Source organism: Stegodyphus dumicola, chromosome 5 (assembly GCF_044657685.1).
Source record: "Stegodyphus dumicola isolate Sdum_Otavi_A_Nest chromosome 5, ASM4465768v1".
Classification (NCBI taxonomy): Eukaryota; Metazoa; Arthropoda; class Arachnida; order Araneae; family Eresidae; genus Stegodyphus; species Stegodyphus dumicola.
The window spans coordinates 233143205-233164089 of NC_140772.1; the positions used below are offsets into that span (position 1 = coordinate 233143205).

Genomic DNA, 20885 nt, shown 5'->3' on the forward strand with positions numbered 1-20885 from the left:
CGTATGAAGCCCAAACCTGAAATATTTTAAAACCATCTATCTGTTTTCTGAATATTGTAATCAGAGAGAGAATTTTAAAAAGTGGTTATCGAATCGTCGGAAGTGTTCATTTCAAAAAAACATTTAAAACATGTCATACATCACACACAAAAAAGGGCCTTCTAAATACAAAAGAATGTTTCAGTTTTGGTAGCATAAAGACTTCTAATGCTTATTATGTATTATTATTATGTATCCTTATTACAAATCCTTATTATGTATTTTTTTGTACGTGAGATTACAGTGTGATCAAAATATCAGAATTTAGCAAATTTATTTCTAAGAAATTTTTGATTCTCCCCTCCCCCCCACTCGTTAACGGTTTCGACTTATTTTTTTTTTACTTTAATTTACTTAATATTTTACGTTTTTTATTAGTGTAACAAACTTTATTTAATTTTAGTAAGTAAATTTAAAAAAATTGATGCCTGTATGAAATGACAAAAGAGCCAATAGATATTGCAATTTACTCCATCGCAAAATTTTTCTATGTGCCATACCCTATCAATAATTGAATTTTTACTCTTAAAATGTAAATGTGTGAAAATGTAATTTTTGACATACACTTAATATGTCAAAAGTTTGTAACCATTTTTGTACATTTTGAGCAATAAATGGCATGTTACTTTTGTTAAACAGAAAATTGCTTTAGTTAGTTTAATTACATCGCATAACTGTGAAGATTATATTATTTATAAAAATTATAATTCGTTTTTACTTTAATTTATTTTTAAAACAATTTCAAATGCAAAGGCAGAGAATTTTGATGAAACTGTAAAATTACATATATAAACATTTAAAACGTAACTCATGTTACCAAAGATGAAAAACGTCATCTGGATCGTTTGGCCTTTTCTGCATTACTGCATTATGTACTATATGGTTTTTAACTTGTCATTTTTTTCTTCAAATTTCAGATCAGCGTTTTTATGCTCGTCTTTATACTAGGAATAAAAATCTGGCTAGTTCTGTGCTTGTATATAATTCTGTGAACTACTTTTGTATTTGCATTTCGAGTTTGAAACCTTTAGAGATCTTTCAGTGCAGTTTATATCTAATATGGTATATGTATTAGATATGAACTGTACTGTAAGATCATTATTATTTATTATAATAAATTATTAATAATTAAATTAATAAATTATTAATAATTAAATTAATAAATTATTAATAATTAAATTAATAAATTATTTAAATAAATTAAAATGTATTTAAATTTTTTGTTTGTTCACTCACTTTAAATTTCATTGTATTATTAAGAGTTACTAATAATGCATTTTCTTTAATAAATTAAAAACAGAATAAATTTCTGTTTTTCGTGCCGAAAACAGTCATTCAAAAATATTCCAATAAAACTTAAGCAGCCATTATTTCTCTCCATTAAAGTGAATAGCCATAAACCAATAAATAAAAAAAAGTAATTTTAATTTTTCTCATTTAGAGGAAATTTAGATGATTGATAAATATTGTTCTTATTGATCTGTACTTTAACTCTGAATAATATTATTGCATCTAATTTCTGTTAATGTATTTTTGTACTGACGTATTGAAATTGTCAGAATTAATATTTCCATTGCTTGTAACGAATCGACGATTTTTTTTCATATTTCGACATAAATTTGCCTAGCTCTTTTAAGAAATAAATAATCAACATTCCGAATTATTTGGGCATTATACTATAATTATTATGAAATATTTTATACTATTAGATGTAAACTATCTATATCACGATCCGATCCTCTTTCGCGTTTTCAGATTATTCTCTATTTTTATCATTTAATTTAAACGCACTAAATAATAGGAAATTAGTCAGATTTCATGTAATAAAATAAAAATGGTTTACTCCTAGTGTTATTAGAAAAAATTTAGGCTATTACTTTTTATTTTATTTTGAATTCGCTTTCCTTTGTAACGTAATTTATGTTGATGATCTGCAACACTATTTCGCTTTTTAGTATGCTTTTTAATTAGCGTGTCTTTAACTTATCACTATTATGATTTCTTTCAGTGATCGTTAATTAACGTGATTTTGCTGTTATTTAATTCTGTTTCTTAAATACTGTCCAAAAGGCAGTCACCTTTTAGCGCACTTCTGAAACAATTTTTGCATTATTAAGCTTTCAAACTTGTAAAAATTATCTATATATGATATACTATTAATTTATTTTCTCCCTGTTTTCTGCATGCCTTCGTGGTTTAACGGTTAGCACACTCGGCGCGTATTCGAGAGGTCTAGGTTCGACTCACTTCATTGCTCATTTTTCAAGTCCTCCTGCTTTGTGCCCGAACTAAAAGGTAGTGGATGATGAATTTTCACCACCAGGATTTAGTGGCTGGGTCCCTTAAAACCCCAGTCTTCCTTTAAAATTGGGAGTATATAACGTATTTTCTCCTTTCTTCCAGCATCCTTTCATGGGTAACGGTTAGCACACTCGGTGGGTATTTCGAGAGGTTAAGGTTCGAGCCCCGTCGAGGACATTGCTCATTTTCGTTTCTTCTGCTTAACCCTAATAATTCTACAGAGGCCCCCGAACTAAAAGATAGTGGATTATGATCCTTTACATCAGGATATGACGACTGGGTCCCCTAATTCCCTATCGCCCTTTAAAAAGAGGAGTATATAAGGTATTTCTCCCTCCTTTCTGCATGTTTTCCTAGTGTAACGGTTAGCACGCTCGGCGCGTATTCGAGAGTTCCACGATCGAGTCCCGGCGAAGGCACTGCTCATTTTTCATGTCCCCCGCTTCAAAATAACCTAATGACTCTACAATTTTATTAATTACAGATTACGTATTTAATTATATGAGTCTTGCTTAAATTAAATGTGCTGCAATAGTAAGTGGTGCTTTCTTCTGCTTAAATATGGGGGCAAAACAACATGGAGATTCTCAAAAAAGAAAAAACAATTAAAAACATCAATTTTTTTAAATCTTTTTCCTGTCTTTTACAACTTTTATAATTCTTACCAAAAAACGCAATGCTTTTTTTTTTATTAACTTCTGTATTTTAATTAGACATTTTCCAAAATTATAAATGTAATAAACGGTGTTAAAAATAAATCCTAAATCATAAGATTCTTTTTTCCACATTTAATTAAAATATATTTAAAGCACTAATGCTTGTAATGCATTAATACTTATACATACTCTTAAAAAACTCTTTTGCTCCAAAATATTTACATTTTGTTTCTTTATGCAGTTTAATAATTGACAAAAAGTTAAAACTGAAAATGTTACATATTCCTTCTCTTTTAAAAACTAAATATCTAGTAAACTTTGGTTTATTGTGGTAATTTTATACATAACTTACAATACTCATAAAAGTAAAAAATACCAATAAGATGCAATAATTAGTTCAAACTATTAGAAGTAATGTAATGATATTATTGTGAGGGATAAATGTTTTAAGCACAAACAGATAAATGCCACATGTTTCTAAATGTTTGGTTACATGTGTGAGCTTTAATAGGTCATTATTTCTTCTATACATTTTATGTTTTCGATAATATTTCCTAAACTATACTGACTATTTTCAGTGTTCGTTTTCGAGTTCAGAGTAGCATTCACACTGTAAAATGAACTTTTTGTCTAAAAAATGTGTTGTTTCAAAGTCGAGATTCCATAAATTACATAAAGGGCACATTTTTCCTAGATTATTATTATTGGTAAATTGAAAAATTATTTATACACGGTATGCGATTTATATACACTATGCTCGTAGATTTACACTTTAAATAACAATAAAATGTTGTATACCACTGACGAATAATTGCTAAAAATCCGTAATAAACGACCGAAACATAAATTCTCATAAGATTCGTTCAAAGAAATATAAAATTCATATTTTAGTGAAATTACGCATTTTTTGTCCATTTATTGAATGTAAGTAAATGTCTAAAAATGGAAATTCTGAGTTCTGCTACTGCTTTAAATGAAACTGATGGCGATCAAATGCCGGGAATTGCAGTCACTTTCAACATGTTTAATAGGTATTAAGTATGACCTTTAATAAATTGATCGCAACTTTGTCGTTACAGAGCGATTTAAAATTCAACTGTTGGTTTATTGAGATTATAGCAAAGCACATTAGAGCTATTTACCTAAGGAGAGGGATGCCTTCGTGGAGGACTTTTAAGGGAAACTGGCTCGTATACGCATTGCACATGGGGAAAACCACGAAAACGCCCATGCAGCTAGCCCGTTGGCGGGATTCAAACCTCGAAGGGAATTACCAGTGTTCAGTGACTTTACCGCTCGGCTGCTGGTGGGCCTTTAAAATTCAACTGATATATGAGCTTGCAATTTTATCTGAATTTTACATCGCAATGTTTCTTCTTGATTTACGCATGAATTGACTTAAAATTGTAAATATGTTGTGATCGCTTTCTTTTTTAAGACAATTGCTCCAAACCTTCGGGAACTTCTGGGAATTTATGAATTTATGGCTGTGCGGCATGTGCACATGGCTAACATTATTTCGCGAACTAACAAAAGACAATCTTACAAAGATGCGGATAAAACGTTGCTGTATGTAAGGTGGACAAAACGTTTCCAAGCGAAATCTTCAAGTGTGACTTGAATGAGAGCTTTTGAAGAGGGCAGTCATTATTCATGTCTAACACCAAAGTATCATATGCTTAAAAATTTTAAGAAGGTAAGAAGTCAAATTTCAGTAACATTTTGTTACATTATTATTAGATTATATGAAGAAACTCTGAATTTCATTCGGCACAGTCCAGCAAGTACGATTTTAAATCCCAAACAAATCGTAACCAAATCGTATAGCACAATTAACGTCATATTTTTATATCCATTTATTTTTATATTGAAAACTGTACTTCTCATTAAGCGTTATATTACATTGTTATCTTAACTTATGTTTATTATGATGCTTTATGCCGTTAGCGTCGTTATATATTTTTTTAAATTGAAAATTATAATTATGTTTTTTTACATCATTACTAAATTAAAAATTATATGTTAATGTGAAATACAATCATTTTTATGCTTTGTATCAGAAAACAAACAATTCATTTATATTCTGGTAATAAATTCTAGACTCATAACATCTTTTTTATCTCCCGCACCCCTTTCACCATTGCTTTCATCATTCACCCGTTTTCAAAACTCGAAAAATACATATACGTTTACTAAAATTTATGTTACTTTTTAATGTGATTTATAAGTTAAATAAGAAAAAGTATAAAAAATATTGACCAATTTCAATACTCGAATAAAAGTAATTTTTATATTAATAAACTAAACTATTTTACAGGTAAATAAAAGATTAAATGCATTCCCCCCCGAAACTCTGAAACTACCCTAAAGGGGAATTTCCCTCTGGCTGAGATACCCTATTCTAGATGTTTGCCCACTCTATTATTTAAAAAAAAAGTTTATAATTATTATTCTTACATTTAAAGGTTAAAAAACGAGGGAAAATTTAAAAATATTTGTCTTGCCTGAACATTATTTATAGGTGTATTAAAAACATACAAACTGGTCCTATCTTAAAAAATCTGAATGCCAGTTAGAACCATACACAAGATTTTAAATGTTTTGCAAAGTGATCCAATTAGTTCTAACAGAGTGGTGTGTGTGAGAGGTACTAGCATAAAATTAGAAAAACGACAAAAAATAATGCAAAAAAAATCTGAAAGCTTATAGATTTTATGCTACACCCAAAGGAACGTTTTTTTAACATTTTGTGTGTTACATTTATTTATTAAATATCATGTTCTTCGCACTTAAACTATACAATTCAATTCAACAGCAATATCACAAACTATTTAAAAGAGAAAATATCTTTAGAATTTCCGATGCACCGTCTCGCGCGCTGGAGATACCTTTTTTTTTTTTTTTTTTTTTTTCGTACAGTGTTGCCATACCTCGCTTTGAAATCGTTGAGTTTCTTAATCAAAAATCCATAAATGCTTTAAAAAATATTAAACTTAATAAAACAAATTCGGGCGTCCAGATACAGATATCCGGGTGGAGACGTACATTATTCAAAATTGGATAGGTCTAGGTACCGTTGTTTCATCACAATGCGAGAAACATACATTTTTGCACATTCTTCATTATTTAGTTTCGTTACATATACTACAGGGTTCTAATACTTGGTGGCAACAGTTTGAAAAGTCAGTATTTGACACCAGCATTTTTTATACTTCTAAGTAACAGTTAGTGAATTATTAATAGCTTTGAAAATAACAATATTCTACAAAGAGTATTTCGTGATTCAAACCAATATTCAGCGCTCTTTGCCTGTAGAAATTTCTTTTTGAATTTTCTTTTTGAAAGAAAACAAATTGAATGTTATCTTCTTAAATGCATTCATAGCAAAATAAAAAAAAAAAGTTAATTCAAATGGAATTTATGAAGCTAGTAAAACTTAAATATCGGACACCTAGAAACTTTTTTTTAACATTTTAAAGTAATAATTTAGGAAAATTTGAAAGAATGCATTACTTTGTTGCAAATTTGCAATTGTTTAAACTATTTTCGTGTTTGTTGGAGATAAATCCCTCTTTACATCATACAAAAATTTATACTAGCTTGATAAAGCTTGTATAAATTCTTGTATGATACGGATTAACCTAACTGAAACTTAATAACTGATGATACTGAAACATAACACAATATAACTGAAATGTACTTTTTAGTCCAAAGGGCAATTTGCTCTGAAGGACTATTAATTTCGTTTTGGCATTTTGCGCTGAAAACTATAAACGGTGAATCATTTTCAAATTGTTGGGGCATCGTATATAAGAGCTCTGTGTTATATTCAAAGAAATTAAATAAAGAAAAATCTTCATAAATGAATGTATATGTTTCTCGCATTGTGATAAAACAACAATATCTAGAGCCATCAAAATCTGAATAACGCAATCTTTCATAGAATATGGGCATGGAAAAGTCCTAATTTGGAATTTGAAATTTGTTTTATTATCGATTTCATATTTTGTATCACTTCGACGAATTTTAGATTAACAGACTCAACAATTTCAAAGAGAGCCATGGCAACACTGTACGAAATAAAAAAAACATTTTTATCTCCAGCGTGCGAGACTCTGTATCGGAAATTCTAAAGATATTCTCATTTTAAAATTATTTTGCGATATTGCTCTTGAACTGATTTTTAGGGTTTGAGTACATAGAACATGATATTTAATAAATAAAGGTAACACACAAAACGTTAAAGAACACTTCTTTGGACGTAATTTAAAATCTGAAAGCTTTCAGAATTTTTTTAATAAATGTTTTTATTTGTAATTTCATTTTTCATAAGTATGAATAGTGATAAAACGTGTTTCTCTGTTTGCCATCGAAAGCTCCGAGCAAGATTCTCTGTTTGAAAAAAGAATAAAAATCTTCCATTGAAAAAGAAATATACCCATGTATCTTCAAGTCTTCGGCGACGGGGAAATATAATTTATATGCGATAATCCTCCGCGGGGTCAGAAACCTAAGGTATTTTAGATGTAAAGCATTCAATCCCCATTTATGACTACATTCGCCCATTATTTGCAAAACAGAAATTTCTACTGAATATTTCCCGCTTTAAAAATAGTTCCATATTCAGTTTCTTACTAATAGGGTTCAGAATACCAGCTGACATTTTCGCTTAGAAATTCTCTTCCAAAGAATTTTTGTCATTAATAGGTCATCGATCATATCTTCTACAATGCAATATTAATTTCCATGAGCAGAAGCACTCTTTAAGTGTGCTTCTTCTTTTGCGGTGTCGCGTAATAACTCACTGGAATAAGATTCCGTTTCATTCTTAGAAGACAAGAAAAACAGATTAATTGTTCGGTCTCTGATAATTATTCAAATGCATGTCTACCTTGCAGTTGATCATTCGGAGAAACCTCTGTCAGGAAAATAGGTTTGCTTTTATATGAAGTACAAGTAAGTGATCAAGACGTCCTGGAAGCCACTTAATTCCGAAATCCGAAAGCAAATATCAATATCCAATAGACCTCTGATTCTTTAAAGTCTGCCTGATCACAATAACAGCGTCCGTGTTCAGAAAATAATAATTAATAACAATGAAAAATAGTTTTCTGAAGTAATTATAAGTTTTATTCAACTACAGCGTTAATTTATGAAGTGTTATCTTAAACAATACAAAAAAACAAAAAAGAACATATTGTCATTAACATCGAACTTACTAAACATTGCTGAACGTATCCTTTTTTTTTTTTTTTTTTTTCCCTCTGAAATTAATAATTTTAAAACTATCTTGTCTCAAATTCTATTCTACGGGAACGATAGCCGGCTTTTATGGGAGTTTCTTTACAACCACTGTTACCATATGAGCGTGCGAGGTCACCACTGCCGGTTCCCAGATTTCACAGCGGCGGAGAACTTGCACGTCTGGAGATTTGACTGGTCGTTTAATTGCTCCCGCCAGGACTACGCGAGCACGGACCATTTTCCTTGCGGGCTAACACATTCCAGGCGGAATAAAGAGTTATTACCTCTCTCCTCACAAGATGGTAGTCTTCGTCAATCTCTCCTCTGTCCAATCGTATGAAAAAATCTTCTTTTGGGGTTTTGGAACCTCCAGGCTCGTGATTTCATACCTCCGTGGCCGATACGGCTTAGGTACAGATCCTAGCCAGTAGCTTTACAGAGTTCTTTACGTCGACCCCCGGGAGGATATTGATATAAATCGGCGCATTTCATACAAAAGTGTACCTTATACTAAAACACTTATAATTTATTAGTCCATAGGGGCTCTTGAATCACTATAAATGTCCATTTCACTTTTCAAACTGTTGCCACCCAATGTTCAATGTTCACTCACCAATGAGTCCTACATTATATTTGAAGAAATTAAATAATGAAAAATCTGCATAAATGTACGTATATTTCTCGCATTGTGGTAAAACAACGGTACATAGAGCCATCGAATTTTGAATGATGTATTCCTCCTACGAATATGGGCATGTGGAAGACCAAATTTGAAATTTGAAATTTGTTTTATTATCGATTTCATATTTTGTAATCTTTAACGAATTTTTGATTACCAAACTCAAGGATTTCAAAGCGAGCCATGGCAACACTCTACGGGAGGGGGAAACATTTTTATCTTCAGCGCGTGGAACTGTGTATCGGAAATTTTAAAGATAAGCTCATTTTAAAATTATTTTGCGACATTATTACTGAACTGAATTTTATGGTTTCAGTGCAAAAGAACATTATATTTAATAAGGTAACACACAAAATGTTAAAAAAACGCTCCTTTGCACGTAATTTAAAATCTAAAACCTTTCAGATTTTTTTATCATATAAATTTATTGATTCATACGTAACTTTTAGCATTAATATTTGGATGTTTAAAAACGTAGAAAAAGTACATTGTCTGTTTGCACTTTTCCGACATTTTATTTATTTATTTAAATAGATAGAATTGCGATGATCTATTCGCTGGCAAAACTCAACTTCAATTAATGAACGGAATATTTTTATTAAAGTCGAGCGTAAAAAGTCAATGATAAACATAATTAATTTTTTTAATGTCTGTTGGTGAAATAAAATTGTTCGTACTAAAGTGATTTCTTAAATTCTAACTTCCCTGTCTGCTTTTAAACTCTCGATAATCACTGTGGATTAATAAATTGATATAAACAACTAATGCAGGTGGAAATAATTCCATAATCGTTTTGTACTGTGTTTTGTACCAAATGAGTAATTTACCATCGAAAGAACGTTGCTTCAATACAACACATAACTTTGAAAATGTTCTCATGCAAATTGCATTGAAGAACGGAAAGAATAGAAGACTTGTTTTAATTAATTAGTGTTTTATGTTTGTAACTTCTCAACTAGTAATCATTCTGTTCTAATCCTCAAGTACGGAAGACAGATTTTGAATAAAGCACACTTGAAACGTACTTTCTCATCTTTCCGAAAACTTGAAACCAAAAAGAAATGACTTTAAACTGCATTACTGAACTCTGCAGAGAGGAATTACAATACACTCGAGTATTATTAGTTTAGTTTATTTGCAGTTGTTTTGTCTTACACTGAGAAAACTCTTATAATCTTATTACTCCCATCATTTTTGAGCAAATATTTTCAAAACAAAAATGTTATATTTTATTCCATCACATTTTCCAAGTACGTGAGTATAATAAACGTGGCAGATTCGCCGTTAAAGTTTTGACTGAAAACGTGATCATAAAAATGTATTGTTTGATGGTCATAATCTAGACTCAGGTTTTCTATATTTATTTGGTTGCGATGAATACATACTGCGCATTAAGTTACATGCGTTGCATTTTATTGTTATAACGTGTGTGGGTTTCTCTCAGTAAAAATGCTTAAATGCGTAGAAAATTATGTCTTGAATTTCTTGAATTTCAAGATTCATTTTGTTCATTATAGTTTTTTTCACTTCCTTGTACGAAGTAAAAGAAGTATTGTAATCTCGAAAATTAAAAAAAAAAAAAAAAAAAAAAAAAAAAAAAAAAAAAAATATCCATTTTGACCGCTATCGAGTGTGATTTAAGGATGGTTTTGCGTGGCATCGGTATGTAAGTAAAGAATAAAAGACTCCTTTTTCCGAAAACTGGTTCATTTAAAACGGATTAAAAATATTTTTTTTCATCATGTCTGTGTAGTACGTAGGTCTGATACCTCAAAAACGAGGAGTTTCAGAACGTTGAAATTTTGTATATAGGACTGCTATAACATGTAGTTGTGCATCTCCATTTTTGGTTGCAATCGGCCGCATCAGAAGTGTTATATATCCACTCTGTTATTCGGCTCAGTGAGCCGTTTTTTTATTCTTATGTGTTGGTAAATTATGCATTTTTTGCTTTAAAATGATGGAATTAGGTTGTTCTTATGTTCCGGTAAAGGTTTTTATGCCTTTAGTTAATCTGCTTGAATTGTTGTAGGACTATTAACAATTTAAATGTTGTTTAAGTGCGGCTAAGCCTAATCTTTTACCATAGCAGCCATATTTGTTTACATTAGAAACTTAGCAGAATTGTGAGTCAAGTCAATTTCTTCACCTTCAGTGTTTTTTTACAGAATGAGACCAAAAGTAAACTTTCAGTTTTGTGCAGCGAAAAATCTGCCTTCTTACCCGCTGGCCGAGTTGCTAGTTTTTGCTTAGAAACTCTAATTTTAATTGAAAAATATTTTTTTTGTTTTAATTGTATTTCGTGTTTTATATTTTTTAATTTTTAATAAAGCTATTTTGAAGTTTTATGTATTTTTGTCTTGCCGCGAATTGACAGCAAAATTCATTGAATGAGAAATATATCTCTAATGAAATTCGAGAAAATAAATGAAACATAGCAAAAAATGCATATAATTTAATATTCCGTACAAGGAAATCATGTGCTGTACACATCAGAATTTTTAAGTTTTTAGTAAAAAAATGAAAGTGCATAGTTTTTCCTGGAGATCTCTCTTAAAACTAAAATTTTATGAACTTGTGAAGATTTTTCTAGTGGAATAAAATTTGAGAATAAATAAGAACAAACTTTTACCTTTCTCTTATTTACTATTTTTCTCTGACGCATACAGGAAACGCACATTATATGTAAAGATCAATATTCAGTGGTGTTCTACAAGGCTCGGTTTTAGGCCCGAAGCTATTTAGTATTTATATCAATGATCTACCTAACACTCTATACTCAGTTACTCTATACTCAAGTGTACTTAAACTCAGTACACTCTATACTCAAGTGTACTTAAACACGCAGACCACACGGTGATACTTACAAATTCAAGATATCCTCATATAGCGATTGATAATTTATATTACAAGATACCATAGTCGCCAAGAAATTTGGAAAATAAATTAAAATTCTAATAAATGCTGGGTAAAGCTTTTTCGAAGATAGCAAACATACATGAACGTTCAAATGATTATTAAAATAGAAAATGTTGCTCTTCCAACTGCAGATTCATACAAATATCTAGAAGTGACTGTGGATGTAACCTTGTCTTTCAAAGAGCAGATCACTCATGTTACTAACATGCTTGTGAATTAATGTGAATTTCTTAAAACCAATTCATAAAACGGAAATTGTGAATGATGTATGCGATCCGAGAAAAACCAAATACCAAACTCTTTCTCAGAAATTATGTAATATTAAAACTTTAGACAAATGCCTCCTGCTATTTAAAGCCTTTATATGCTATATAGAAGGATATTGTTCATTTAGAATTATGATACCTTGCAAGAATGACTTTGTCATCTCACATATTTATTCCTACGGGTGCCAGAATTATTCAAAATATAGAACTATTCAAAATGCTTTCTTTGTTGATTTGTTAGAATTGTTTAAACTGCTTTCTTTGTTCCTTAATTTATGAACTTCCAAGCAGCTAGTTCATCAAAACTGTATTTTCTTAATATATATTTATTCATTAAAATTGTAGAGTCATCAGGTTATTTGAAGCAAGAGTGCATGAAAAAATTAGAAATGCCCTCTTCGGAACTCGAATCTGGACCTCTCGAATGCACGCCGAGTGTGCTAACGAGTGTGCTAACACCAAGAAGGCATGCAGAAAGGAGGGAGAAAATACCTTATAAAATATATGGCAATATTATAACATTTGGTTAAAAACTTCAGTTATCTACGCTTGAAGTACCTCAGAAACTTAGAATAAATAGAGTTTCTGCCTGTAGTATATTAGCTGTACAATAAGAAAAGAGCAAATATCTATAAACTCCTATCACATCTTTACTGAGTCCCGTTTATTTTTTTACACAAGATCTTAAGTGTTTCAAATTGTAATTTACACTATCATTGCTGTGACATAACATATGTTATACACTTTTGTAGTCGGTGGGTTCAAAAAATAACAACCACTGTTCAAGAGGCGAATAGGTTCGATTTTTAGCTGTATTATTTCATTAATAATATGTATATATAAGACACAATAACACGCCGAACAAGTATTAATTTAGAAGTCAAACAACCAAAAAGCCGCTTTGTATTTTCAAATCGTTGTTGTTTGAGTTCTAAATTAATATGTATATTTGTTTCATTAACACTTCCAGAGTTGCTAAGATCATAATAAGTGTAAAGAAAAAGAGCTGATTCATCTACTGTGGCATTATGCCGCTGTTTTTTATGCTAAGGTACTTCGAGAATTCTGATCACGAATATTTCTGAGCATTATTTCAAATCCGCTAAGGATGCTTGTAATTGAGACCTCTAAAGCTTCAAGGGCTTTGCCGTAATTAAATGAACCGCCTAAGGGTGAATTCCGTAATCTGCCAGAGGGATGCCTTCGTAGAATACTTTCCAAGGGAAACTGGCTGGTATACACATTACACACGGGGAAAAATACGAAAACTCCCATATAGCCAGTTCGTTCGTGGGATTTGAACCTCGGACCGAACTACCAATGTTCAGCGACTTTATCGTTCGGCCGTTGGTGGGCGCTAAATTAATGATGGGAGGAAAAGCGTAAGAGATATCCGGATTCTATACGTAGGGAATTTTAAGCAGGTATTCGTCGCATATTTTACGTATAATATTATATAACTCACTATTATGCCATGTTTTGCTCTTTCAAATTAATTTTCGCATGATCATTGTCTATAACTGACATTTATCATTTATTTTTATTTTAGGAGCTATTATTTGGTTTTACTATTTATTTAGTTTATTCGGTTTTTATTTGTTATTTTTTTTTTTCATTTTTAATGTATCATGTTAAAGTGCTCATCCACATTATGTGGCATTTATCCTACAGATTGAAATATATGCGTAATTACTCAAGAAAGAGAATAAAGGAATGAAGACTAATTTGCAGTTTATATTATTATGAGGAATGCAATTCAATAACAGTACTCGATCATTTTCGTTTCTAGAGCACACTTTTTAAGAAGGTTCTTAACGTCAGCTCTGTATTTTTTTACAGATATCTATATCAATTTTGTTCACTCAGCCTCTTCGGTAGGAAAAGAGGCGAACTTAAAAGAAACCGTCGAGATACTTCATAAACATATCGAAACTCGCCGGAAATCATCCCCGTTCACTTCCGGAAACTAACGAGCCGGAGAGAGATCCGGTGCTGAGGTAAAAAAAACGCAGGTTTCCCCTCTTCCCGATTCATGTTCCTTCCCTTCTAGCTACATTTTCTCCGGAAAGAAAAACAGTTTATCTAGAAAAACTGTAAAGTAGCCTTTAGACGAGAATTCAGTGGCCGTTAAGATACTGACGTACAGCAGTTGGAACATCAGTAACTCAGTGCTTTAAAGAAGCTTCTAACAATCTTTCGTATTCTGGTTTCAGTGTCAGTTATGTGCCAAATTTAGTCTTTCTCCTGACTTTTTTATTCCACGTAGTTCTGAATAAAACCATTTAAATGAACCCATGCAATAAATACTTCTATATTGAAGTCATGTATGTTCTATGTAGAACTCGTATACAGTTCAATGTAATACAGTTCTATGTAATGTAACATAGAACTGTATACGAGTACATTACGTTTCGTTATATTCTTTTATATAACGAAACGTAATGTACTCGTATACAGTACATTATTATTTAAAATTGAATAATTTTCAAGAAGCTCCATGTACGAATTGAGACAAAGCTTTTAACGGAAAATAAAGCTTCCTTATATTTCATAGAATTAACACAAGCATCTTTATAACGTAGGTAACTACATAATTCTGTACGATATGATACCCCAATTCTTTTCTTGATAAAACAAAAGGTAGATGAGCTTTCGTAACTGACAAGAAACCTGACATGACTGACAAGATAGTACAATTCATTTTATTACGAAACTCAAAATAAAGTCGATTTAAGCTTTCTCATAAATTTGATTATCTCTAGTAATGTTAAAAATAGAGTAATCCCTATGGAAATTTGAGTTAACCAAAAGAAACTTCGAGATAACAAATAGATTACCTGTCTATTATTATTATTGGAAAAGGCTTTACTTAAATCCGCGATATAAAAGATAAACTGAGATAGCTGTATGTGGAGGATTTATTGTATGCATGGTTTTGACTTTATGCATGTCATGAAGATAAGCTTGAATTTTTGACGCTAAAGAATTTGTCAGTTAAAATCAGTCTGAGATTCTGTACAACCTTTACATTTTTGTGAGTATGAACCTGGAAACAATCAACACTCACCGGGAAAGGAACTCGAGTCCTTCCACTTCGGTAGCCGAATGTATTGAATCCTACACTTCAAGAAGACATGGTAAGAATGTTTTTTAACACTTTGCATCCCTCCTATTTAACCCTTTCGACGTCCTCTCCTATCCGTGAAAATTTCCACCACCCCAGCGGCCGTCTGTTTTTCGTAGCGTGTAATGTTGTTTTCTCTGTGCATCCTAACTTTCCATACATAACTTTCGTAGTGGATGAATGTCAATGAATATTAAGTAAAAGTATAAGGAAATAAAATATAATGGAAAAATAATAATATCTCTGCTTATTTCTAACAGCAAATTAATTTGATAACATCTGATCCAGGCGGTCCACTCCTTCCATTTTGCTGTTGTAATCTTTTACAATTATTGCTTTTTTTACAGTTCTTTTCCGTGTTTCGACATCAGTCATCGAGTTATTATGGACTGTACTCATCAAATGTATATCCTTCTTGTTTTTCCAATTCACAATCTCATTTTTCCTCTTTTTCTGCTGAGTAGACGTTGAAGCCATTTCTCACTGTCTTGTATCTTATGTAAAATGGCGAAAATATTCATAAAACCCGGGGCAAATTCAATTAGAAATAGAATGCCTGTAGAATAAGCAAAAATAAAAACTCAAACAAGTAAACATTTAGAAAGCCATTTAAAAGTTTTAAAATGTAGAAGAACGCTTAAGGCGCGTTATGGCCGCCCTGCGGAAGTTTCACTTGAACGGGCTAGATGCGTTACGGACGACGAAGAGGTTAAAATGGACTAAAGAATGAAGTTAAATTGGCAACTAAAGAAATCCGGTATTCCGGGACTGTTTCAAAAATCTACAAAATTCTATAAACTCTCTACAAAACATATTTTTGTAAATGTTTTGTAGAGAGTTTATAGAATTTTGTAGATTTTTGAAACAGAAAACGTGAAAAATGACCACTGCCGTCACTGGGTTTCGAACCTGGACCTCTCGAATACGCATCGAGTGTGCTAATCGTCACACCACGAAGGCATGCTAGAAGGAGTGAAAAATATATACTCCCCCTTTTAGAGGGCGACCGGGTATTAGGCGACCTAATCTCCATACCCTGGCGGTGAAGAATCGTCATTCACCACATTTTAGTTCGGGAATCACTGTAGATACACTAGGATCCTTTGAAGTAGGAGATGTAAAGATATACAAGTATGCAAAATAGAAATACGTTTGGGAATAACACCAAATTGTAAAAAAAAATGTACTAAACATTTTAATACTTTGAGGATTAGAATTTTAAATATGATGTATTAGAGAAATGTTTAAAGTAAGTGTAATTCTAAAGGATTAGTTGTTTAAATTTAAAATTTTGAAACACAGAAATAATATTAAATAGTTTTAATCGTGCAGACAGTTTTAAAATAGGAATATCCTGATGGTCAGGGCTAATTTCTAATTAAGTAGTATTTAAATAGTCTTGAGCATTAAAGCACTTCTTTTAATTTCAACAAATAACAGTTGTTATCCTAAATTTATTCACAAAAATACGAATGTAAATAATTAAGACTTAAATAGTTTGCGCTTCTGAGAAACAGGAAAATATAGGGAATTTTAAAGGGAATTGCAGCTGTAAGTATTTTGAACTTTGGATTATCTGCATGCTATCCGCTTAATGGATTATAATTCTCTCGTGCAAAAGAACATTTCTTAGATTTCACTTGAGGAAAACTAGAAATCTGTGGTATATTTTCAAAATGGCTGTATTTTTTATTCATTGAATTATGTACCTAATGCTTTGGGGGAAATTAAAACCTAAAATTTGATCTATGGTGGGAAAATCACTGAATGAAATCTTGCATTGGGTTGATAAAAAGCATGTCCCTCATTAAACTGATATCTAATACCCAAACGTCTGAAAACGTAGAATAAGATGAGAATAGCTGAAAAGTGGGCGAAGAAAAAATAAAAAATGGTTATATAAAGGTCAAATAAGAACTATGCCGATTGTTCGGCAGTAAGGCATGTAGGCTAGCTTTCAGACCTATTGAGGAACAAATTTTGTAATGTACTCTATGTTTGTCATATTATCTAAATTGACGTCCAAAATGGCTTTCAAGAGAAAGAATATAAAAGATTTTTTTTTTTTCAAAATTCTAAATTACAAATCTCTATAAATTTTATTATTATTTTCCTTAAATTCTGTTTTCAGCAGTACACTGCATATTGTTCATTTAACCCTTTCCGACACGCTACCTTTTAAAGTTGAATTTTTGCTAAAAAAAAGGTAGGCAGTCTAATTAGACCTACAGGAGTACACAAGTAAAATTTTGTGAAGATAGCACTTATCGTTTATTTCTGTGGATGTACCCGAAAAGGGCACACTGATTGAATAGAGCTTCGAAAAGAGTGCTAAAAGGAGCATTGTTGTGAATGAATTGACCATTGAGATGCGGAGAAACAAAGAATACAGACTCACAGTTGTCCTTGAAGATCGGTGAGCCCGGCGTGGGAAAACCTAGGGTTCGCCGTTTGATTTTAGGCAAGATTTCAAGGAAAAAATTTAAAACTAATATATAATAAGTAGATTAGCATACAGACAAAAAATATAATATAAACATTTCTTTTCAAACAATTCCTTTTATACCCTAAAACAATTTGGAAGATTTCTTTGAAAAAGGAGGGTCTTAAAAAACTAAACATGGCTAAAATATATGGACTGGTTTGTGTTGAGCTGCCATCTAGTATAAATAAAGGAGGTTCCGAGTAACCTATAAATCCTTTTTCATTCAATTTTTCTTTGCGTACGGAAGGAAATTTTTAGGTGTGCCGCAAAGGATTAAAACATCTAAAGAGTTCTTCCCTTGCAGCACTCTGGGATTTGTTACACAGTGTGCCCATAGCTATCCTTAGATTACTCATATTTTCTCGTTATTTGCGCATATTCAGGCATTTCATTAGTATGTATCAGGACATACAAACGCACTGAGCTTTAGAACACATGAAAGGAAATTAAATAATGAATGTATTAGCATATCAACTTACAGACGTCCTACGATCGCCTCTACAATCATGATCGTATTTCTTTAAGTGAGTTATACGATTGTGAGGTTCCAACCTTTTCTCTACTAGCTAATTGCGTAGGAACCTTTGTGGATTGGTAAGCGAATAATCGCTTTAGTTCAGGAACATAAACGTAAAATCAAGGAGGGTTAATTACCCTTTATTTCTCAAAATAGGAACTGTACAGTAGTCTCCTAAAAAGATAAAGCCCAGCTATCAGAATTCTGAGTAGTGGCACCTAAATATCAACTAAGCTGGCGAAGCTATCAGGAGCCTAAAATACGGCCGAGCTTAGTAATAGCTTAGATAGAGTGTAGCCAAATGGCAAACGCGCGCTAGTAAGAATCTCAGGCTCTCGAACTCAGTGGAACTTAAGAACCGCTCTTCCTCATTTGCATTAACCGCGATTCTAAAACACACTTTGGCAGGAAATTGTAATCTGAAATTAGCAGACATAGGAAAGTAGCTTTAACTAAAGATAACTGTTAAAAGCTTACAATAAACCTTACACGGTAATAAAATTATTTGCTGTAAAATAGAAACGTACATTTTGTACTCATAGTTTTCCCTTTTACACACTCTTAAAGGAGTAGGGAATTTCTTTTACGTAATGGAAGCACATGGGTCCAAAGGCCTCAAATTCAGATTATGGTAAGAATATGATCTGATTTTCTTACGATACTTCGCTCAAATATCATTTTAGTTTAGTTTTTAGTTTCTAGTTTACGGAATAAATTCAATAAATGTGACAGAATTGGCCAATTTCATGATAAATCACGTAAAAGGTATGTTTCACGTATTTCATTAACAGTTCCGTTTTTTACTTCCTTGAACGAAGTAAAAAGAAAGTATTAAAATCGCGAAAAACTTCAGGCATCATATTTCAACGATAATATCCATTTTGCTCGGTATCGAATGCAATTTAACGATAATTTACATGACATCCGTACGTAAGGACAGAATGAAGGACTCTTTTTTCACCTACCCCCCCCCCAAAAATTATAAAACTGATTTAAAATGTATTCTGAAGAGAAATTTTCGTGCGTCTGTGTACGTATCTCGCATAACATAAAAACGAGTAGCCTCAGAACGTTAAAATTTTGTATATAGGACTGCTATAACATGTAGATGTGCACTTCGTATTTTGGTTGTAATCGGCAGCACCAAATGTATATAAATATATGTATATATATCCACTCTGTTACTCGGCTCAGTAATCTCGGTTTCTTTATTCTTATATGTTAGTTACTTCTGCATTTTTTTGCTTTAAAAATGATTGAACTATGTTGTTCGTATCTTCCGGTTAAGGTTTTTATGCTTTTAGTAAATCTGCATGCAATATTTGTGGATTATCAACTATTTAAAAGTTGTTTAAGTGTTGCTAAGTTGCCATGACGGCCGTTGCTTGTTTGCATTTGAAACAGCAGAATCGTAGATTTGTCGCCAATCTAGAGAAAGTAAGCTTCGCAAGAACAAAGATAACGCCTTCTTTTATTTTGCGAATTAAATCATGCTTAATCCAATCTGGAATTTTTTCGAGGAAATAAGTGTTGAAGGTTACTTCAACACTTGAGTTTTGAGTTTTTATGTATTTTTGCCTTGTCGCGAAGTGAAAACTCAATTAATTGGATCAGAAATACTGAATCGTCTGTGAAAAACTGTTCCTTTTTTTGTTGTTGTTGTTCTTTGCTTAATTTCTTTTATACAACGTTTTAGATTTATTATAGTATTTGAATAGAACATGTGGCAACGATTAGATAATTCTTAAGATGATATAAATTTTGTGCATTCTGAGTTAAAAAATGATCCTCATGCAACTTAATTGTTTTCACGAAACCTTGATTACCCTTCCACGGCCGCAGTATCTTCGCCTTCCTGCTGGGTGCGTTCGCACCTTTATTTATTTACATATGCAGTTGACCAAAACGAACTAGTTAAAATTCCATTGTGATTGTGTGAAATTTGAGCTTCGGTAGCCTTTGCAGGTAGTTCTAAAATTGTAAGTTATTATGTTGCATATGTGTTTTGTTTTTGATACATTTCTTGAAAATTAACAAAAGGGAAAATAATTTCAGTCTTCGTCTTTTATAAAAGAACTCTAAAAGAAGATGATGAAAAACTTCGGTGTGAATTTTATTAGAAGAAAAGACGATTACTTCTAATATGCATGACGATTAAAGAAACATATCTAGACTCAAATAAATACTCAAAAGTTTCAGAGCTTACGAATGAAAACAAAATCATATATAAGATAAAATGAAAATATTCCAAACACTTGGTGGAGCGTAATTTTAAATGTGTTAAGTTGTTATTGACATTTTGCAATTGGAAGCCGTTTCAGAATAATTTAGAACTCTGAATTAATATTTGCTAAATCTCAGGAAAGTTTATAAATTTTTCATCAATACGTATTTCATACAGCGTTTTTACATTGAGAGATAAGTTAAGGAAATAATGTTTTTTTCTCTACCAATGGTACTTTAGTTGCATTTCAGCTTGGCAGTGTTATAAAAAGCTTCGTCAAGACTTTACTTTCCATTAAAAATTAGCTTCTTCTTCTGGAAAGAATAGGCTTAACCATTTGAATGAAAGATGTAATAAATTGCAAAAACCTTGTAGAGACATTAGGATTTTTTATGCTGAAAACGTAAAAATTGAGCAATGCCCTCGCCGGG

At 31.6% G+C, this 20885-nt stretch overlaps 1 protein-coding gene across 4 annotated transcripts in view; it reads left to right on the forward strand.

The window, feature by feature from the left end:
- Positions 1-20885, forward strand: part of LOC118191572 (cyclin-dependent kinase 14-like) — a 221362-nt gene that overhangs the window by 32122 nt on the left and 168355 nt on the right. For 2 of the 4 annotated variants that reach the window (XM_085817775.1, XM_085817776.1), the window contains exon 1: positions 15125-15241. The exons of the other annotated variants lie outside the window; for them this stretch is intronic. In XM_085817775.1, coding sequence (XP_085673901.1) covers positions 15145-15241 — 97 coding nt within the window. In that variant the 5' untranslated portion in view covers positions 15125-15144. Of the gene's footprint in view, positions 1-15124; positions 15242-20885 lie in introns of those variants that run through there. 4 annotated transcript variants of the gene reach the window in all.